At 37.6% G+C, this 24,061-nt stretch overlaps 1 protein-coding gene across 4 annotated transcripts in view; it reads right to left on the reverse strand.

Annotated features, from left to right (window-relative positions):
• LOC114242215 (uncharacterized) overlaps positions 1-24,061 on the reverse strand; it is a 245,435-nt gene that overhangs the window by 95,512 nt on the left and 125,862 nt on the right. For all 4 annotated transcript variants that reach the window (XM_089730835.1, XM_089730832.1, XM_089730836.1 and 1 more), the window contains exons 3-4: positions 21,637-22,027; positions 704-771 (exon numbers count right to left, since the gene is read on the reverse strand). In XM_089730835.1, coding sequence (XP_089586961.1) covers positions 704-771; positions 21,637-22,027 — 459 coding nt within the window. The remainder of the gene's footprint in view (positions 1-703; positions 772-21,636; positions 22,028-24,061) is intronic.

The following is a 24,061-nucleotide window of genomic DNA, read 5'->3' on the forward strand; positions in this document are numbered from 1 at the left end:
TACATCACTGTTGAAAGAAATTTGGGCGTAAATCTAGAAAATATGGAAATATTCAAAATTTGGTTATCCTCAGAAAAAATATATTAAGAATAAACTGCGAAGTCCCATCAATACAGCACTTACTTTGAAACATTTCTGGCTCCCAGTCTACACAGTTAGACGAATGAGCGAAAATGCTGAAAAATACCGAACGTGTCAGCTTATCTTTATTGCTACAGTTAATACGGGCTAGTGGGATCTCTACGCATGTACGAGCTTAGTGTGCAGAATTACTTTCTTAGCTATCTATTTTTTGTGTTTTAGTTGAGCAGTAATGACGGCGCTCTTAGTGCTAAGTGGTTATTGGAGCCCACAGTCGTTGTAATGGAAAACCCAGCTTACGATTTCTAATTAAAAGTTTCAATTATAATATATAAAAAGCGTTTCACTCTTGAAAACGGACGACGAATGTTTGGCGACAGAAATTTACCTACTGAGTTTCTCGCCGGATCTTCTCAGTGGGTCGCGATTCTGATCCGGTGGTAGATTCTGCGAAGCCCTGCTCTTCCTGATAGGGCTATCAAATTCTCTCGCGATGAGCCCGTGAGCTTAACTATCTGTCCACGAGAAGCTGGTTTGGCCTGTTAGGCTACCAGCGAATTGTTAGGGAGGAAAAGGCGACTGAAATAGCCTTACCAACTTTAAAACATTGCGTGAAACTTACCTAATCTTAATATTTTAGTAAAGAACACTTGGTATATGGTGGCACTCGTCGTCTTTCTATAGCGTAATCTGAAACAAAGAAACAGAACATATTAATAGACTTACTACACGGACCTTCATCCATTGTCCTTAGGGAGTATCTAGCTGGGAGGTCGTAATTTTCTTATCTGCACTATACTACATACATATATTTTATTGGTTTAGGGTTCTGCAATATAGAACTCATGTCTCAAAGTAGGTGGCGGCATTAATTGATGACTATGGGCTCCGTTATTCATTTAACACCAAACAAACTAAGTCCATATTGAATAATGTATAATTGAAGACAAAAAGTCGAATTCGACTAGTTCACTTTTTTTTCCTACCTATGCGGATAGCCTTGAGAGGCTATTTCAGCTTCTCCTTGACGTGTAGGTAAGCTGACAGGGCTTATACCGCAAGTGTGGCTAGCACTGGCCCTAGCAAGAGCAGTGCTTCGCAGAATCTACCACCGGATCGGAAACGCGACCCTCTGAGAATATAAGGCGAGAAACTCAGTGGGCTGTGTCTATGGGTAAATTCACTCGTCGAGCCCTTCGTCGCAAGCGACGGGTTCGACGAGGACGGTGACCGGCACGTTTCTCCTTGTGTGTAGCTACTATCGGGGCTCATAGACACGACATTCGTGAACGTTATGAGAAATGAGGGTTGAATTCTCAGTTGGACTAGTTATTTCACTATTAGGACTAGAATACTCTTATTTGGAACAATAAACATGGAAGAGATGTGAGCGTAGTTGTGAATATAATTTTTTCGTGTCCAAATGCTTATGTTACGGCTTATCACAGGAGAGACTGTGGATCCTACGCGCAAACCGGTACTCACTTAAATTCAAAGGGATTTCATTTCTATTTTTTTTTATATCGTTTTAATATGAACGTGAGAACGGAATTCAGTTTTGTATTGTTGGGAGAATGGTATAAAATAAAAGTTCATAAAGAAAATAACATCGTTTAATAATTATCAAAACCCGCAAACATTGTAATGTTTGTAATTACTAAACAATAAAAACATAGACACCTCAGGTATCAAGGCAGGTGGCGATATTCACGCTATGATTTCTACGGGCTCAGACATTGTCTAGTAAAATATCATACCACAATAAAGCAATGGTGTACAAGTTAATGTAGAATTTATTTCGCCTTCCTCGTAATATGTAGGCGTCAAAAGTACTATCATAAAATTGATCTAAGCAAAAGAATGGTACAAAGAATTTGGTATTCATTTTATTTAGTGAAAAGGCAAAGAAAAAACGAAAAGAGTAGAAAACTAATCAATCAACGACCGTGCTTATCAGGGCACTAGTGATTTACGTAGCGTAGCGTATGGAAAGCGGCGACCTTGACTTATGTGCTGCCTTTGAAGCGGTTTCGATGCTAGCTAGTTATAAAAAATTAAGGCTGCAATGTTCTAAGCTATTTTGATGACCGATTTATCATTTCGTTTTTTTTATTTATATATTGCTTAGATGGGTGGACGACCTCACAGCCCACCTGGTGTTAAGTGGTTACTGGAGCCCATAGACATCTACAACGTAAATGCGCTACCCACCTTGAGATATAAGTTCTAAGGTCTCAGTATAGTTACAACGGCTGCTCCGCCCTTCAAACCGAAACGCATTACTGCTGCACGGCAGAAATAGGCTGGGTGGTGATACCTACCCGTGCGGACTCACAAGAGGTCCTACCACCAGTAATTACGCAAATTATAATTTTGCGGGTTTGATTTTTATTACACGATATTATTCCTTTACCGTGGAAGTCAATCGTGAACATTTGTTAAGTACATATTTCATTAGAAAAATCGGTACCCGCCTGCGGGATTCGGACACCGGTGCGTCGCTAGATACGATTGCACCGGACGTCTCATCCTTTAGGCCACGACGATTTCTTTGATTTCGTCACTTTGCTTAGTAGAATAATATCGCTTTTACGGAGCGTAATGCGTATTGTGAACTGATTCGGACAGATATCGCCAACCTGCCTATTTATGTCGCGAAACAAGTCTTCTGTCTATTTTGAATACTGGAAATTAGTCCGAATTGTGCGAATTCGACGTCATTGACGTTATGGCTATGGGCTTAAAGAATAACTTAAGGTGAGTCAAAAAACATAGCCGGAGTCCTTTGCTACACAAAAAAAAACTTTAGTTAAATAATATTTCTTCATCAAAAGCGTCTTCAAAATTAGTTTTCTACTAAAACAAATGCTTTGTATAAATTCAAAAACAACGTTTGAAACTGTAATAGACTTAAACAATTTATATGATAAATAAAAATAGGGACTAAATCACATTGGCATACAATGACTCTTACTAGATTATTTTAATAAACTGAAAGCTTTTTTATAGTTTGATTTGAATTTTTTTTTTTCTTTTTTATTCTTTATTAGAACCTATTAGGTTAAGTCGGTTATAAATTAAATTAAAGCAAGCAAATTAAAGCAATAGAAAATTATACTGACATGGTATCTAATTCAAAGTTTCAAAATCGAATACCAGCGAATGAGCAATAAAGATAACAAAAAAACAAAATGTGTGCAATTCACACGTGGTAGAAGTGAAACCTTCCAAAATTAAAATATAATTATCCTAAACGTCTTAAGTATGTGTAAAATTTTGTCATTAGTAAATAATTGTAAGGTAGCGCCCTCTGTGAATTGATATTTTAATTTCACGTATAATCCTAAATTAAAATTCACTACAAGAGCTTTCATACACACGTTAGTATTAAAAAATCTCACAGATGGCGCTGTATTAAATAGTATGTATATTTCTGTCTCATTCTTTGCTGGCTTCATCCTACACATTTTTGTATTTGTGTCTCTTACCTGTCGTTTTTTCCGTTGCATCCGGTTTGAAATCACAACGATTCTAAAGAAGTTTTCACTTCAAAATAATACAAATTTATCAAAACGAACGAGGTAATAATGAAACTCTATCTATCGCGTTTTTACACTATTATACGAAATCTCACAAGTAATATAAAACAATACTTTTGTCAATGTATGTCAATTCTGATTAAGTTTTGACGTGACAACGTCTTATAATTCGATGGAGCCGGCTGCACGCATGAAAAAACATGACTCATGCGACGTTACCTCGCTCTGAGGCGTTCCATTTAAGGCTTGAAGTGCAAACGAGAGCGCGCAACGAGCGACAAAGAGGCACAATCGGCCTCTGCGTTCGGCAGCGTTCGACATCTGTCTCTCTCCTACTTGTGTGAGCGATGCATCCGCGTGGACAGCTGCTATACAATAATACATTTACATGTTTTCGTCAAGTATGAAGTTCATTGAAAAGTGAATATGGTGTCAATTATTTATAGCAATGATAATTGCGATAATTGAAAAATGAAACCATTCCGTCAGTATTTTCTTATCAACCATTGCCAAATCAACATTACCATTAACATTTTAGAGTACCAAGCTAATTTGCGGGTTTTTTTTAGTTACTTTGCCAATGGATGTGGTGGCCGCATTCGTTGTCATTAAGTAAGTTCATTGTAAGAAATACACATATTTCAAAACAGTTGCACAAAATTTTGTTGATGTTCAAAAAAATTCGTTCAAAATTATCGTTGCAAAGTTAGTTATATGGGCGCGCTTATCCAATCCTACGAAGAGTCATAACAGTTTAGAATTTCTGCTAAAATTACATTACAGTACGTTATTTACATTGCTTTGTTTGGTTTGGTCTCGAATTTGCCGTTTCTCAAACAAATGTCGACATTAAACCGAACGAATGCACGATTGTGCCCGGAGTTGTCTTGCTTTACGAGTTCATTGGTAACGATTCTGGGAGTTATATTGTTTTCTTTTTGTTTATCGTTGATAACAATGTTTTCGGGTTGATGACAGTGAAATAAATTAGAGTACAGAAGATTACTTTTAAAAAAGCTTTCGTTATTTTGTTTTTGTTTTTATAATTTATTAGCTTTTTTTGTCAACAACAACGTAACGGACTGCAAATGGGGACATTTTCGAACGTGTTCTGTTTTAGCTCAATCATAATGGTTTTTTTTAATTCTAACCGTTATGTTTATGTATAACCGTATCGCGCGGACTCACAAGAGGTCCTACCACCAGTAAACCAGTGTTGTTAAGAGATATGGTATATTTTCATCATACACATTATAATAAATATATAGTAATAGCAATTGCTTAGTAATAGCTAATAGTACTGGTTCCGATGATGAAGGGAATATGGTTGCAGCGCTGGAGCATTGCGTGAAATAAATGAGATTCTAAAATGTTTTCGCATCAGGAACCAAAACCTGTCTTCGATTTCAGGATTGCGTTCCTAGCGACCAATAAAGTCACTCTGCTGGCAGTGCATTCATGAGCAATTATTTGAGAGGTTTCCGTTAACTGTACTTCTGCAGTATGACTCGAGGAAAGTGTATTCTTCTTGTACGATTTAAGACATCTCTTTCGTTACATATGTACTATCTTTGGAATGAACTACCCTCCAAAGTATTTCCTAAGTACTATAGCATGTTTTTCCTCGAGCGGGCTTTTGAAAAGGATTTTCGGTGGTATCTTCGTACTCTTCTAATCGTTTTCTCATTGCTGGGCATCATGATGCGCCCACCTGAGACATTTTCTCGTGATCCGCATCCACTTGGTCTCTTGTCCAGCTGCTCGGACACATGACCACTCCATCATTTCGGGCTCCAACCCCTGGATCATTTTAAATCCATTTTACCCAACACTCGGTGGTAGGTGCGATTATATCTCTGATATGGTTTGCGCGTGTGCATTTGAAGGTAAAAACAATGAATGTCATATACGCATATAGCTTTATTGGTGTAAAAATCATCATAATTTTTGCAAGCCTAGTTTTACCTTTTTTCGACCAGATAAAATAAATACCAAACAAAATAAATATTCATGTTTAAGTTGGAGCGCTATTTAGGATTAATGTTTTGATAAATGTACTTCAAAATTCTCCCGAGGCAAACTTAGAATTTCATAGATGAAATTGAAATTTAAAGTACATAATATGTTTTAAAATTAATAGGTGATACTAATTATTTAGCAAGTCGTTAACTTGACCACGTACATTCATAGGTTAGGTTCGTATTTATTTTTATTTGTTTCAGAGTACCTAGAGTAAATACATTTAAACATTAACTGTGATGTATAAATGTAATTAAAATTCGAAATTGCTCTGTAGTTCGATTCGATCTGCGATCTTCTGCGAGCATGCTTTACAGAATACGAGCGTTCAAATTAGTAATTAGTACACACATTAAATGTACTATAGCGTGGATATGTTTTTGACGACTTAATATTTTATAGGAGGTTGTTTTTACTAGTGGTAGGACCTCTTGTGAGTCCGCACGGGTAGGTACCACCACCCCGCCAATTTCTGCCGTGAAGCAGTAATGCGTTTCGGTTTGAAGGGTGGGGCAGCTGTTGTAACTATACTTGAGACCTTAGAACTTATATCTCAAGTATTACGTTGTAGATGTCTATGGGCTCCGGTAACCACTTAACACCAGGTGGGCTGTAAGCTCGTTCACCCTCCTAAGCAATAAAAAAAGTAAAAATAATAATGATTTTTGATTGCTTTACACAAGGCATACCGTACAATGTGGTCACCGGTCCATAGACATCACCAAGGCAATACCGCCGTTTTGAATATGCGGTCGAAGGTCTTTAGAATAAAATGGCATAACGTTAAAATGTATAGAGTGGCGGGTAAATGCCACTTTTCTGCCTATTCCGGTCGCGGCTCAATCATGCGGTTTGGTTTAAATACGTCCTTTATGCGTTATAATAATATTTCCGCTACAAAAGTTTTATTATATCAAAGTTTTTTTCTTCCTTTTTTTGGGATGGAATGATTGGCCCGGAGGCCTTTCGAGTTTCACTAGGACAGGTGGGCGAACGCGAGCTCAGCCAGTAGTAGTGGGATTTGCTAACAGCTGTTCGAGCACCTCCGAAGGAGAGCTAACAGCTCAAGGGCCGATGAATCGTGACCTGCTGAGAAGAACAGGCGAGAAACTTAGTGGGCTGATGTACGGGTCAGGTTTCAGGTTGAATTCTTTGAGAATCTTGACCTGCTGAAATGATCCAGCGAGAAACTGAGCGGGCTGATGTACGGGTCTGGTTTCAGGTTGAATTCTTTGAGAACCGTGAAAAGATCCAGCGAGAAAGTTAGCGGGCTGATGTACGGGTCAGGTTTCACGTTGAATTCTTTGAGAACCGTGAAAAGATCCAGCGAGAAAGTTAGCGGGCTGATGTATGGGTTAGCTTCCACATTGAATTCTTTGAGAATCGTGAAAAGAACCAGCGAGAAACTTAGCGGGCTGATGTATGGGTAAGGTTTTACGTTGCATTCTTTGACAAGTACTGAGTACAGTTGCCAGTCACTATATGCCTCCTAATCCTAGAGTAATCATCATCATCATCATCATAGTCGGCTATTCTTGACAAAGCAATCGTGGTCATGTGGAATCCTTGTTTATTAAAGCCTTGACAGCAGCTGTTCTCCATAGTTCGTGAAATGTAGCTTGGCGCACAAACTCGTTAATTGGGGTTTTGGTAAGGATTTTCACCTGATCAGCCCAGCGCATGGAGCTTCGTCCACGAGATCTTCTAGAGCAATAGGCATTTAATAATTGTGTTAGCGGATAGATGGATTTGTAGGCTCTAGTACTTTATACCGCATAGACCGTGCGCTGATCTACCGATCTGATAATCTATCTATCTATATAGTTATATATATAAAAATGAATTGCTGTTCCTTAGTCTCGCTAAAACTTGAGAACGGCTGGACTGATTTTGGTCTTGAATTATTTGTGGAAGTCCAGAGAAGGCTTAAAAGCTGAATAAATATGAAAATGCTCGGAATTATATAAAAATAAACAATTTTGTTTTTCCTTTCATGTGTTGTCCCCTTTTTTTTTTTTCGGGTAGAGGGCCGAACCTCCTACGAGGTCCCCGCGCAAAAGGGGCGCGCGGGGTATGTGAGACTCAACGATCTGCATGGTGTTGTGAGCAGACCGCGGGCCCAAGGCTTTTAGGACCCACCCACTAAACGACTCATGTGTTGTCCCCTGTCAGACGGTTTCCTTTTGTTTTTTTTAAGTTTATTTTATACAAAAGTTTAGGTCTTTTATTTATCGATTGAGGCACTACGAAGTCTGCCAGGTCAGCTAGTGTTGAATAAAAGTCATCGACATTCGGTTTTGTCGAAGGTTTGTACGCGAGTGCAATACTAATGGACCCTTCGCATTGTGCAGTGACGTTTTCCTCGGGGGGCTATCCTCGGCTAGTTTATAATAAAAACTAGCACTACTCCACTACTAACTCTAACTCGCGCCAATACTAACCTCCAGTAAGCAATTCGATGTAAAGGCAGCATGACTTACCGCAACCTATGCGTATCGATTTCTTTAGTGCACGAGCGGCACTCGCGATGGTCATTTAGCGCTCTATAAATTATTCAATGTGTCAAACCGAATACGATTTTATCGTAGCTTGTGTCTAATTACCACCTCCGAGAATTTTAAAGGGTCATTTTCCTTCCATTACCGTTTCACGTGTCAGTGATACGGTTAACCGGGCGATACCATTTATTTTAATTAGGCTTTAGTGTTCGTTGTCGAAAATTTTGGTGTGAAATCGTTTAGTGGTAAAGACAACATGGTTCGATATTCAAAAGTATGTTACGGTATTTAAGGTAAAACAAATGATTTGATGAATTTGTTCTTTTTTAGAGACACAATTCTGATCGTGTCGGTCAGGCTTATGAGTCGTTGATGAAATAGATGTCTTTTTGTTTATGAAAACTGTTATATGATCAAGACGTTGGAACTGCTGGTAGCGCTATTTTTTGGCCTGAAAGTGCAAACTGATATTGATAATTAATTACTAATTTCAATAAAACTTTCCAATGCGTAATGAATGTACGTTCTCCCTTTAAAGGTACTTAATCAAAGATTTTCCTTTAGACTATTCGAATTCGAGCATTCGGAATTTCTATTATGGAATAGTATTGACGATATGGAAAATGAATCTATTGTAAATGTTCCGATTTGGAAGACATTGATAGCAAGCATGCTTTCTGAAGCGAGAAATTACAATTTTGAATTTGGGCACGTGTAACTAAATAGCCGACTGAGTTTCTCGCCCGATCTTCTTAGTGGATCGCGATTTCGATCTAATGGTAGATTCAGCGAAGCATTTCTCTTGCTAGGACTAGTGTTAGCAAAATGGCCAGTCACCCCGTGAGTGGCCTACACGTCCGTTGAAGCTAGGATAACCTTTTGAAGCTACTAGTATAGGTAGAAAAAAAAACACTAAAAATTGAAGTCTTTGGTTTAATATCTGAGGCAATAAATCCACTGGGTGTATGTAGTGTTATAAAAAATTGAAGAGTTCACCTAAATATGCGTGACCAGTTCTAAACTGAAATTTTCTGCGGTCAAAACGAACAGAGAGATAAAAAAGACACCAGCGCATGTCTTTGCTCTGAAAACTTGAATTCTGAACACTTGTTTAGGCACTTGTATAATTATGTCTAAGCTTTTTGAAGTAGTCGTCTATATAAATCTGGTCTTTCGCTGTAAAATAATGTTCGGCGATAGATTGGTGCGAAATGAAGATTTTTCTAAGACAAGTTTACTATTATAGTGGCCTTAATTTACGCTTATCTTTATCTATATATTAATACGTGAAGCAAAAACTTTGTACCACTTTTTACGAAAATTACGCAGACGGAGGAGTATGAAATTTCCCACACTTATAAAGAATGTGGAGAAGGAGTGCGAACGCAATTTTTTTTTTTCAAATTGAGCATAAAATACTTTAAATCAACAAAAAAAAGAACATTACATACACTACCATGTATTTGACACACACACACACTTTTTTGCTTTTGTTTATTGTTAGTCTGTGGTCAAACAGAGAATATATTAATATTGTTTGTCTTTAATATTATTAGACCCTTAATAATAATATTCAAACTTTTAATTTAAATTAATTACAGTCGAATTTCGACTACCGGGCGACCGCTAAAAATTGTAAGGGATTTAGCAGTGTACATATTATATTATCTATTGTAATTACCATAAAATTCTCACTCAAACGAACAAAGCGACATTTCAAAACTAGCAAATGTACCTGGTAAACATTTTACACCACGAAATCATTCCAAACATCATAATATTTATGAATGGTACCTTAGTGACGTGTTTAAGCCTTCAATATGCCATAATAAACATTTTATGGGTAATTCTGTTTACTGCTTCCGTTTGAAGCTGAGCACCCAACTTCGCTATGATACATTTGGAGGTGTCTACGTACCAAAGAAATGTCGATGTTTATTTGAATAACGCAATCTATATATTAATACGTGAAGCAAAAACTTTGTATCCCTTTTTACTAAAATTGCGCGGACGGAGGAGTATGAAATTTTCCACACTTATAGAGAATATAGAGAAGAAGTGCACAATGAGAGAGAGAGAGAGAATACACTTTATTGCACACCAACACAATTTACATTTAAAAAAAAAAAAAAGCAGTCAAAAAGCACATATGTACAATAGGCGGTCTTATCGCTAAAAGCGATCTCTTCCAGACAACCGTTTAATTTACAGAAATTCTGTAAAATATAAAAAATATAGCAGGTATGTTGCGGTGTACCATATACAATACATTATTATAATGCTAATATTTTTTCAAAATAATGCCTAAAAGATACATTAAATCAATAAAGAAAACATTACACACATTACATACCTGGTATTTGACGCACACACGCATGCATACTATTTATTGTCAAACTTTTGTTCTTGGCGTCTGTTGTCAAATTGAGAATAGATTTAATATTGTTTGTCTTTGTTAATATTTTTATAGTGTAGTCTTGGCGAAATTTGTGATTACAGAAGTATAAAATACAATCATAATAGTGTACAAACTTACAATTCCAATTAATTATAGTCGAATTTCGACTACTGCGGGACCTCTAGTTATTATAAATGTATTTAACGTATTTTAAAAATCGAATATCGAACACATTACGGTGCTAGATTCTGCGAAGCACTGCTCTTGTTAGGGCCAGTGTTGGCAACACTCCCGGTTTGAGCCTCGAGAGCTTACTTACACGCTAGGGTAAAGCTGATATAGCCTCTCAAGGCTATCAGCATAGGTAAGAGGAAAAAAAACACGTGTGGCACTCGGAGACTGCCGCGGTAAAGCTATTGCATAGCATTTTTTATCAACTTATGCAATTATAAATCGACAATAATAATTTAATATTAAAATAACAATAAAATAAGACCACGCTATAATTATAAACATTAACAAAAGCAAAACATTAACGGTCCCATTCACACTCATAATCTAGACCGCGCGAGAGACTTTTCATGATGACTGATAGACTTTTCATGATGCGCATGCAGTGTGACGTCACGCCACGCGCTTATGCACAAACACTACACAAGCGCAACGTGTGAATGTGTTGACCGCGAGCTACATAATAGGCGTAGTGGGGGTGTCAGGTTATTTTCGTTACGGAATTTCTTGATTCAGTCGCCGCGCTCAAGGCCCGCGATAGAAGCTATTCAATAGCTTCTATCGCGGGATCTAGGGAAAAAATATATAGGACCTATACAGCGCTCCTACCGCCCGTCAAAAGAATTAATTTCAGCAGCACGAATGAATTTACTTACTTTCGTTTCGCAATCGAATTGTCGCGTTCTCGAAACTTATACTTATAATCGAGAGCACGAAAATTGTTTTGACATACGATAACGTAAATGTCTAAAGTAAACCATCTTATGTAATGATCCGTTATCGTAACGAGGACTCGATACATTTACAATACGAATTCGATAGATTTTCGTGTTTGACGTATAGATTTACTGGCGGTAGGACCTCTTGTGAGTCCGCACGGGTAGGTACCATCACCCTGCCTGTTTCTGCCGTGAAGCAGTAATGCGTTTCGGTTTGAAGGGTGGTGCAGCCGTTGAACTATACTGAGACCTTAGAACTTTTCTCAAGGTAGGTGGCACATTTACGTTGTAGATGTCTATGGGCTCCAGTAACCACTTAACACCAGGTGGGCTGTGAGCTCGTCCAACCATCTAAGCAATAAAAAAATACACGGCAGCTTCGGAAAATAAAGAAATAAATATAAAAACAAGACAGAATAATAGAGGTTAATGTCATAGTGACATTTCATTTAATATTTCATTTCCCCCCGCTTCGATATCCTGACGTAATTTCTCATTGTGGAATGGGCCTTATCTGTATCGTTATTAAACGTCAAATCGTTTGAAACTGCCCCGGGGGCAACAAAAGATTCATCGTGTAAAGGTTTCTCTGGGTATAATAGCGTTATAATACAGCTCAGTATTGTTCTGTTTCCACAAAGGTGTTTTCAAGACTTTATTATAAAATAATTTGAACACCGACCATGAGTTTTAATTACTTTAGAATATGTTAATGTAATAATACTAGCTATAATCTGTGTTATAGATCTAGTGTGGTAATAATAATCAATATAACAATAATAATAAATAAAAGTAATGCCAATAAGCCTGACATTATGATAATAGATTGGTCTGCGTGTCGAGCAGTGTTGGTTGATATCACCATTCCTCATGATGAGATCTTCGTGAAGACAGAAAAGTACAAATTAATAAAATATTTTTTTTTTTTTTTCTACATAAGCTGATGGTCTTGAGAGGCCATTTCAGCGTAGCTCAAACCTGAAAATGTTGCTAACACTAACCCTAGCAAGAGCAGTGCTTGGCGGTATCTATCGCACCCACTGAGAATCAGTGGGCTGTGTCTATGGGTTAATTCGCTCGTCAAGCCCTTCGTCGCAAGCGACGGGTTCGACGAGGACGGTGACCGGATAATTAGTGCTCCTTATCCTCCTCCACTGTTCCTCCTAATCCTGTAGTATCCTTCCTAATCCTCCAGTTTTCCTTACGCATTTTAGGTTACCATTTAACACTAGATAATACATTAATTCGTTAACCTATTTATTGCAATTTAAATGTACGAATTTGAATGCAGTTCCTTTGTTACGAAAGAAGTGAAATACAATTATTTTTCTAATCTGTTATAAGCCAGCCGCTTTTTTTTATATATACAAAAACCCAAAGAATTTCTTCGCAATTCCGACCACGTGTTGCCAACGTACTCAGATTTCCTTAATCCCTCGTTACGTTGAATCGAAAAATGTGGAACGGAAAAAATCTTTTTTCGTTTCTCCCTCGATACCAGTTTATAATCATATCGGTAATTTTTATTCATGGTTATTTAATGCTGTATAAAAAAATGTTTTTTTTTTTCAAATATTGAATTCGAGTCCGTGCTTACTGTTTGTATGATTACTGTTGTGCTGCTGCTATGCTATGTTTACATGATGATTTGGTGGTGCAGTAATTAGCGCCGTTGACTCTTACACCGAGGGTTTGTTTTCCACGTCGGGCAAACATTCATGATTTTTTTATTGTTAAGTTGGGTGGACGACCTCACAGCCAACCTGGTGTTAAGTCGTTACCGGAGCCCATAGAAATCTACAACGTAAATGCTGCAACCCACCTTGAGATATGAGTTCTAATGTCTCAGCAAAGTTACAACGGCTGATCTGCCCTTCAAACCGAAACGCATTACTGCTTCACGGCATAAATAGGCAGGGTGGTGGTACCTACCCGTGCGAACTCACAAGACCACCACCAATAAATACCATACTAGTTTTGCATACAAAATATATGCTGTTCTAATGAAACCACATCCTGTTCATTCAAATTTAATGGAAGTTTTTTTTTTCAAACCGCCCCACAAATCAGCAAAAGTTTCCCAATCGATATTTCCGAACAAGTTGGCATTATGCTAAGAACCTAGGTAGGTAGGTCGAGCCCATCAATTATTTCTTGTCCGTGACTCGAATCAGGTATAAATCAGAGCGTTTTCAAACGAATTATTGAATCGTGAAGTATTTGGAGCCGTTCGGTTTTAGAGCGAGAATTTTGTTTTTTTTTGTTTTTCGATTATTCCTTTGTTTTGTTTTTCTGTCCCAATTGACTCGTAACGATTGTTTTAGAAGTGCTCGTGATTGGTAAATTGATGTTTGTTTGATGTATACCTAAGTGGAATTCATTAAATTTATTCAGCAAATTAAGATTAAGAGCAACTTATGGAAACATCGTGTATAATGTTACGATAACAGAGATTTACTTTAAAATTAAATTTATTTATTCTGCTATTTTTTTAATTCTCTCTCATACTCTTTATGGTCAAAGACATATTAGCCAGCAGAATTATAAATTGCAGAATCATAAATTGTAAGGTGCAGCCGTTCTACTGTAAAATTTAAACCTTAGAACCCATGTCTCAAGGTGGGTGAAGGCATTTTTGTTGTAGGTGGCTATGGACTGCGATAACTACTTAACACCAGGTGGGCTGTGAGCTCGTCCACACATCTAGGCAATAAAATAAAATAAAAGTACCGTGAATCTCTTTGGCTTTATTCGATTATTAATCATATCGAAAGCATGAGGCGAAGACCGGTTGTAGAGTCAATGATTCCTGATTTAAAGAAAACGTTTGAAAATTTTACTTCGTGTGATATGCGTAAAAGAAAGACAAATCCATAGTTTCGTAAACTCTTGTTTGTATTAAGCCAAGTGACGGTGTGCCAATGCTTATTTTATTTAGGAAAGGAATATCGCATTCTGTTTACTTTAGTTTACTATTATTTCGGCATTGGCTTTGGCTCTTTAAGTCCTATTTAATGGAGCTATAAAATTGTAAGTTTTGGTAATACCTGGTATCAACACATAAAAATGTACAAGGCCTGCTTACTAGATAGAGCCTGTGATTTGTAGAGCCTCCTAATTATTGATAATAGTGTGTTGGCTTCTTTTTATGTTTTTAAAACCGTTTTAGGCCAGAGGCTTTAGAAAGTGTTAACAACAGATTCGAAAATAGAATTAAAAATGCGCCGAAGTGATTGGTTATTGATCTGGTGACCGACGAGGGGGAGTTTTTTTTTTTTTTGATAAGTGTTTACTGGAGCCCTTAGACATCTACGACGTAAATGCGCCCACCCACCTTGAGATATCAGTTCTAAGGTCTCAGTATAGTTACAACGGCTGCTAAAGGAGGACTGGCGCATTTGGTCGGCTTCTACCCAACATTGTAGGGCCTCACTGTTTCCGAGCATGGCCAAGCAGCTAACTCAGCTCATTATAACGATCAGGGCTATTTGAAGTTCATATCTCCCCATATCTCCTTGAGGCAAACTGTGTGTTGGTGAAAAAGGCGGGAATGGTCGTTATCGAACGCCGTGACTGCGAATATTGGCAGCGACGAGTCACGACTGGCGATGCTCAACTTCCGTGAGGGCACCATTATTCAATAACAGGTGATAAGATGTAAGAGAGGGCACTTTTGCATTTCGCTCTCATTCGAGATTCGTAAGAGGGTTTCTGAGCAACAAATATACAAAAAAAAATGTGTGGTGTCGTGAGACACCGGACAGGAACCAAGTTCCTTATTATAAAAATATTAATTTTAAGTTTTATTCGAGGTATAAGGAAAATAAAATTGGAGGTTTCGCAACAACCCATGGTCATTCGGTAACGTACGATCTTATTATGGTACACTTCATTCACGGTTGTTTGCATAAGGGTTAGTGTATTGCGCAAACGAACGCTCTGAGCTCGTGGTCAATGAATGATAAAAAATATGTTATTTTTTGTACTTTATGTGCATTACTAATGAAAATCTTACGTTACGGACGTTTTTTCTCGCTCAGGGCACCCCTCCGCATCGTGCCATATGGAACCTCGTTCCAAAAAAAATACTATTCAATAATTAATTATCTTATTAAATAAAGAACGGCATGATATTTTAGAATAAGACTGTTTAAAAAAGTATTATTGAAATTAGGAATTAACTTGCCAGACTCCACCAGACTTTAAATTCAGTACCATGTACCCCACAAGTGCAAATGCTTTAACTCGTCAAACTAAGTTGTTAATTGTCGTTAACTTACTGTGTTCTCGACATCGGATCGGTTATCGATCATCGTGGAACCGGATTTCCTCTCGTTCAATACGGTCGTTCGGTAATTACGAATGACATTAATTCACCGTGGCTTTCTCACACACAGGCGTAATGTTCGGCTAACATTTCAATTAGATATTGTTGATGTGATTTTTTGTGGGCGTGTGACTTTTCCTATACTGTAATTGAAGCTCAAGCCAACTGACTTGAATGTTGATACTAAGTATATCTTGAGATACGGCGTCAAAATCTCAAATGAATCGAAACATTTTGATAACTATGGATGGAAAGGCGCGTGATAAATATTAAAATAATGTTATAAATAGAATATTTGTAAGTATAGGATACAGATTAATATTCATACATTTATGTTCATCGTGAACAGAAGTGACAAACGCAAAAATTCATAATTGTATCAAAGAATTGAAATCAAGAATGTCCAAACATAAAAAAATATTGTGAATAGTCTCTTAGTTTAGGCAAAAAAAAAATCTGATATGTCCTTGTCGCCACGACGACTATATAATAATTTAATTACATTTTGTTAACATACGTTATATTACACAGGCTCTATCGGCTTTCTCAATTAATTAACCCATTACAGAACAAATAAAAAAGGCTTAAATGTATCAAAGTATGGCTTACATATAAAGTACCAAAAATTTTAATAAATACGTCCTTAGAAATTCCCTATACCTTTTATTCCGCTGATAGTTACCGATATACGTAATACAAAGGGGCCTCTGTATCTGAGACTAATAGTATTCACGTAAACATTAGCATTTAGTATTATCTCAATGCTTGTATTTATCGCTTTTATCTTCACTGAAACTTTTTTTCGCTTGTAGATTTAGGGTTTTCGTTCGTGACTTCTGTGTGTCAGATGAGCTGCGCAAAACCGGTCATTTGTCTTCGTCAAGCGCCAGTTTAAACTATGTTCGCCGAGACTTTGAATGGAGCAAATGACGCATTCACGGCGTTATTGATGTATCCACGTGAGAGGCGAGCTTTATTTCAAAGTCCCAAGAAGCTTTCCGCTCTACAAGTCTCAAAGGTCCGGGCTGAGTGACTTGTGGCTGTTTCGCGTTTGTATAGAATTTAAGGAGACGGTTTGTTAGTTAATCTAAAGGGCTTAGTTTGTAAAGATGCTTTTAGAGTGTTACTTAACAGCCCTTTGCTTTTCATTCAAATTATTTTAACAAGCTGAATTGGCAAACATTTCCCTTTAATGTTACAAACTCTACGTATATCTAAAACACATCACTTGTTTTAAGACACAATTTCTTAATAAATAGTGGATTATTTATGTTAAATGTGTTCATGACTGCTCACAGCTCCTGTCGGGTTGTCTTGATGCTGATCTGCGAGGTCACGGAAAGCGTGGTTCTGATAGGCTTCTTGCTTTAGAAATCAGAATTTCTTTTGAAAAGTGGAATCCCGGAAATGCTCATAGCCTGAAGCATTGCTTTTATTTATAAACGTCACAGGAGATGGGTATCTTTGTGCAGTTTATGTAAGCTAATTAAAAATACAAATATCTCTCAGCGAGTACGTTCTTATGAAATGGGCCTTCTATATTCTAAGGCATAAAAGTATGGAGCTTTTAACGAAGTTATATTTATATTATGCTCTTTATGTGGATATTTATACTACTCTTCTACACTAAATTCGTTCATTATTTTTTGAAAAGCGACACCAAAACAAAATCAAAGAAGACGGCAATGACACTAATCTCATTAGTCTTATTAACACAATCAACAGGCTTAATTAATTCTCTTATTCAAATTCTAAAACAAATATACAAAAATAAAAATGAAAACACAGAGAATAAATGTAACGAATAAAATCTAAATATTTAAAAGGTTGGAGGGGAAAGAGAAGCCGAAGAGATCCTCGGAATTCTTCTGAGCCATTAAGCTTTTATTATTTTATAATTAAGATGAATCTGTTTTCGTTTCCAAAATGTCAGTGAGTAACGGAAACGTTCTCGCTCTAACCGCTAAAGAGTGTAACTTTTTTTTCCTACCAAAGTTGGTAGTCTTTAGAGGCTATGTCAGCGTAACCGAGGGAGTAAGTGAGCTCACGGGGCTCTAACCTGACGACGTTGCTAATATTAGGGGTTAAAGTATGAAATTGCCTATTTGTACTGAAAAATTGAAATCGTTTTTTATTTATTTAATATATTTGTTTGATCAAAAGATGTACCATTATTATCTATACATTGCTGCCATCGAATAGGAAGGTTATTTACGCCTTTGCGATAGAGCTCTGGTGATCTGAATTCTACAAACTGTGTGAAAGCATTGTGTACTGCCTCCTGGAAAGAAAATTTTTTATCACATAGAAAATTGTCCACATCACGAAAAAAATGGCAGTCCGTTGGAGCAAGGTCTGACAAATACGGAGGGTGACAAATAGTTTCTCATTGTAGTTTCTGTAGAGTAAAAACGGTTTCTCGTGCTGTATGAGCAGTGCAAGCAAGAGCAGTGGTTCGCAGAATCTACCACCGGACCGGAAAAATGACCCACTGAGAAGATCCGGCGAGAAACTTTTTAATCAATGGGCCAATTGATATTCAAATTTTTTTTGGCGGGCCGCACATTTTTTACCTCTTATTAATAATTTCCGAAACTTTAAAAACAAACAAGAAAAGAACAGAAAAACGAACTGATGGGAGAAAGTCGATAAAATAAATTCAATTTTAGAAATGCTTGGCAGGGTTACAAGCCTCCTGCGGACCGCGTGTTTCTCATCCTTGGGCTAGAGTTTAACGACAGTAATTGTGTGAATGATCCGATGGTACCTCTGGCTGCTGGGCTGAAAGTCGTTGGTTTAATTCCTCTGACAAGAAAATGTTTGTGCAAAGAAAAATCTTGTATATCAATTTTCGAATTTTCCGTAAAAATATCAATTCTCGTTTAGGATCAGATGACCGTATGTGATCGGGTTTCAATTTCTGTAGAAGGTAACAACTTTTCTTAACGTTCTCGCACCACTTCTGAATACATCTCACAAAACTGAAGCCGTCAGGTATCTGTGAGCCCGCACGGTTAGGTACCCCAAATCTGTCTATTTCTGCCGTGAAGCAGTAATGCGTTTCGGTTTGAACTTTTTTTATCCTATTTTTTTTTTTTTTATTGCCTAGAGGTGTGGACGATCTCACAGCCCACCTGATGTTAAGTGGTTACTGGACCCCATAGACATCTACAACTTAATGCGCCACACACCTTGAGATATAAGTAGAGTGAGATTACAAAGGCTGCCCCACCCTTCAAACGGAAACGCATTACTGCTTCACGGCAGAAATAGGCGGGGCGGTGGTACCTACACGTGCGGACTCACAAGAGCCTATCACCAGTAAGCCTGCCTATGCTGATAGCCTTGAGAGGCTATAACAGCGTTACCCTAGCGTGTAGTTGTGTTCTCGGGTCTTAAACCAGGGGTGTTGCTAACACTAGCCCTAGCAAGGACAGTGCTTAGCAGAATCTACCACTAGATCGGAAACGCGACCCACTGAGAAGATCCGGCGAGAAACCCAGTGGGCTGTGTCTGTGGGCGGTTTGAACGGTGGGGCAATCGTTGTACTATAAACAATAATATGCACTGCACAATGTTTTCGTGTTCAGTCGCACACGTGTACTCCTTGTCAAGACGAAGCACAGACTAAATACTGACCCTACACGATGCAATGAAAAAATATGGTGCAATAAAAAATAAACTAGTCCAAGCTTTCGTTGAATCAATGCACAATCTTCAATATTAACCCTAAGTAGACAACAATATTGCCAAATTCGCAATATTTCGCAATACCAGTATAATTGATTGCTAAGACTGCCGCTTAGAACTCATGTTTCAAAATAGGCATTTTGGCATTTACGCATATTTAATTCCGAAGCGTCGTCAGGAAACGTCGGTTGCTATTCGAGATTTAAAGACACAGTGCTCATGAATTAATGGAGGAACTGGATTGATTGAAATCTTCTCGATTCAGAGACGTAGATTCCTGTAGAATGACTTCTGAATTATTACCGTTCTAATAATTTGATGTGTTATTTTTATTACCTACTCAAATTTTCTATTATAGGTCAAATCTTGTGACGCATGTTATTGAGTGTAATAATTATTAATAACTAGCTGACCCGGCAGACTTCGTAGTGCCTCAATCGATAAATAAAATACCTAAGCTTTTGTATAAAATAAACTTTAAACAAACAAAAGGAATCCGTACGACGGGGGACACGTCAAAGGAAAAGCGAAATTGTTATTTTTATTTAATTCCGAGCATTTTCATATTTATTTAAACCTTTTAAACCTTCCCTGGACTTCCACAAATAATTCAAGACCAAAATTAACCAAATCGGTCCAGCCGTTCTCGAGTTTTAACGAGACCAACGAACAGCAATTCATTTTTATATATAGATGTGTACTATATACATAGTAAATCGTGTTTTGGTCCTCACGATACAGGCTATGCCTAGTGTGAGCATCATTGGTTAATATTATATTGTTGATGCAATCTGCGTAATCTCTCAATTTGTTAAATATGTAAATAGCATATGTCGGGGGAGATACTGAAGGAACGTTTTTTAAAAAGTGTGACGTCAGCAATGCTTGTTTGCTTGACGGTTATTGCTTTGTTGACGATAACTCCTGTTTGGGCTTCCGAAACAAAACTTCACCAGAACTTCACAATAACTGCGTATATTTCACGAGAAGCGTGACAACGTTCAGAGAGATCCGTACTGTACTACGGCTCGGACACGAGTGAATAATTTTTTTTTTTTTTTTTATGATTGAAACATTACTGCTGGCCCGGAGGCCTTTCCAGTTTCACCAGGACACGTGGGCGAGCAAAGGCTCAGCCAGGAGAGGTGGGATTTGCTAACAGCTACCCGAGCGCCTCCGAAGGAGACCTAACAGCTCAAGAGTAGCTGCTTCGCGAATGAATCTACTACCGGATCGGAATCGCGACCCGCTGAGAAGATCCGGCGAGAAACTCAGCGAGCTGATTCATGGGTTAGGTTGCACGGCGAACTCTTTGTCGAGTTCGACGAGTACGGTTACCGAGGTCCCTAAGCCTGCTCCTAGTGTTAGAGCTGAAGGCGTCTAATGCAAAGGTTATTGGATCTGATGGATCCGTAAGGACGTGTCTAGGGCGTCGACGGTGACTGGCTCCTGCGTGATCAGGATTAGGGGAGTAGTCAGCGGCGGCAACGATAACGAATGAATCAGCGCTAGACAGCACGGCCGTATTTATAGGGCTTGGTACACGTCAGCGTGTTTACAAGTTTTGACAGGACTGTTTTTACATCAATTTCTCATCTTAACAAACACAGAGTAATTAGTTGATGACCAGGTTATCCTATTATCACATTGAATCATTATTATTTTTATAATAGGTAGGTAAATAGTCATATTTGCGCCGACATACACGTCAGCGTGTTTACAAGTTTTGACAGGACTGTTTTACATCAATTTCTCATCTTAACAAACACAGAGTAATTAGTTGATGACCAGATTATCCGATTATCACATTGAATCATTATTATTTTTATAATAGGTAGGTAAATAGTCATATTTGCGCCGACATATATATAGGTCATGATTTAAGAGTTTATGTAGTAAATAATTTTTTTTTTTTTTTTTCTCTTTCATTTCCCCTTTCTCAGTTCAGTCTGTCGACAGAGCCGGTAGAACTGTATATACGGGCTTTTGGCCAAGTAATATCCAGTAGCTATGAGTTAATATGCTAATTTTTATTACGTTTATTAAGTTTGGTTTTATTCAAGCTGCAGGAACTTTCTCACTATTTATTATTATTATTATTAATACCGAAAATATAATATTACGTTGAACTTACCTAAAAACAACACTAGTCTCCTCGCTGTCGAAGTGGACCGCATCAGTGAGGGTCCACTGCAGCAGCACACCGTTCCGACCGGCCAGCGGCCCGCTGATCACCCTTGAAGGCAAGAACCGTTTCTTGTATCTAACACTCTTGACCCGCCTCAACCCGTACAGAGATCTCTTGTTCCTCATCTTTGGTTTGAAGTAGTACTTGCTGTAGTCGCGGTGTTTTCTTGTGCGTTTGGAGCGTTCGCTTCTGGAGCGTTTTGGTTGGAAGTAGGGGGTCTGGTCGTCGCAAGGCTGCTCAGCGTACGAAGTGGGCGTGAAGTTCCCTCGTATGAAGTTGTTCACGATCGAGTGGAGGACGTAGTCTCGGAGGATTTGCTCTTCGAACTGGAGGTGGACTGGAAGGAAAAACCGTTATGAGTGTTTTTGTTTACGGGCATATAAACTAAGGTGAGGAATTCTAATTAGTAGTTTCGCCACAGTTTTGAATCTTTTTTTTTTATTACTTAGATGGGTGAACGAGCTCACAGCCCACCTGGTGTTAAGCGGTTACTGGAGCCCATAGACATCTACAACGTAAATGCGCCATCCACCTTGAGATATAACTTCTAAAATCTCAGTATAGTTACAACGGCTGCGCCACCCTTCAAACCGAAACGCATTACTGCTTCACGGCAGAAATAGGCAGGGCGGTGGTACCTACCCGTGCGGACTCACAAGAGGTCCTGCCACCAGTAAAGCGGCATATAGCATACAGCAAAGCATATAGCAGAGGTCCGTAGTAGGGGCATTGTTCTGTTGTACATCGTACTAGCAGACGCACAAGTGATGGCTCAGGAATACTTACAAATAATATCATTTAATAATACCATTTAATAATATCATTTAATAATATCATTTAATAATATCATTTAATATATCACGCCAATGAGAACGAACGCTGGTCGTATCAAAGTAAATCGGAATTCAAAGAGTAAGTTGAATATCGTTAATGAAACGTAAAGCATCAAGATTCTGTCTAAAGCGTCGAGCTTTCACATTTAATTTATATGAAATCATGTGAAAGCTCCGCCCAAATTTTTCCGAAAATCGATATGTCCAATCAAACGTTAAAGCTTCCTTCATAGAATTCTCAACAGGAAAAAATAAATATGAGAAAAAATGTTACGTTAAAACGCTCAAGACTCTTGTCCTATCCCGAAAGTGAAGTATATAAACTTAGGTCCCAGTTCGTCTATTGGGCTCAATTAAAACGTGAACCGCTCAAACATTTAAAAAATCATCAAAATCAATCCCTCTGGGAGGAGGTTATGTTTGTGTGCGATTCGGACCGTGCCTGAAAGAAGAAAGAAGAAAAAAAATCTTTATGTCGTAACGGATATCTGAAACTGTTTACAGTTACATTAAAAAAAAGCTTAAAAAAGCTTTTCCAAAGCTTTTAATGAACTTTTAGACGGTGAAGGAATATTTATAGTAGAGCAGAATAGACTAGAGACGCTTTATTGTATATAATACTAATAATTTTACAATTAAATCAACATAAATGCACAAATATTAAATATAAATGACAAGGAGCGGTCTTAGTGATAAAAGTGATCTTTTCGATATAATAATTTAATATCAATAAGATAATGATAACATGACTAATTTACTTATATAAAAAAAATACTAGTATAGTAAAAATAATAAAAGTAAAAAGACTAAGTAAACTATCAATCGAATACAATCGAATTTGAAAAAGAAATAAAAAAAGGAAAACCCGTGCATTGTCACTATGGTTCCTGTGTCTGTCATGAAGTAGTCATACGTTTCTATCAATAATGTGTCAAAATTTCTTCACCACCAAGATTATAAACAGAGGTTTTTAACTTCAAATTCAATTTTATAAACATTAAAATCAATTTTATAAACATGAAATTAAATTTTATAAACATCCAATTCAATTTTGTCAATACCAAATTCAATTTCTATTTCAATGTTAGATGTTTTTTTAATTTTTCTTTTAAAATTCTTCTTCTTGCGCCGTATGCCAATTTTGGGGATCGTGACTTGCGAGAGAAAGCGAGAAAGAAGGGTTTCTGTATCACACGATGTTAAACAAAACTAAAAACAAAAAATGAAGAAAACGCAAAAAAGTTATGACTTGAAGACATTTAATTGGAAGTTAAAAACCTATAAGGGTACATTTATTACTACCTTGTACATACGACATTCGTCACACACATCTACATATATAAGTATATACAATATAAAGCGTGAAAAGGATTTGTCCTGTTTTGAATGTTTTATTCCACGTTTAATCGGTGCTAAAACACCGCGTTGAGCCCCAGGATCTGTCAGTCAATCTCCGTCCGGTCCGGATGCGTAGAAAGCGACGGAAACTGAGCATTGCCCCAAAAACGTCCACAAAAGAGGCTATTACCGATGCCAGC

This window comes from Bombyx mandarina, chromosome 11, assembly GCF_030267445.1.
Source record: "Bombyx mandarina strain Sakado chromosome 11, ASM3026744v2".
Lineage (NCBI taxonomy): Eukaryota > Metazoa > Arthropoda > Insecta > Lepidoptera > Bombycidae > Bombyx > Bombyx mandarina.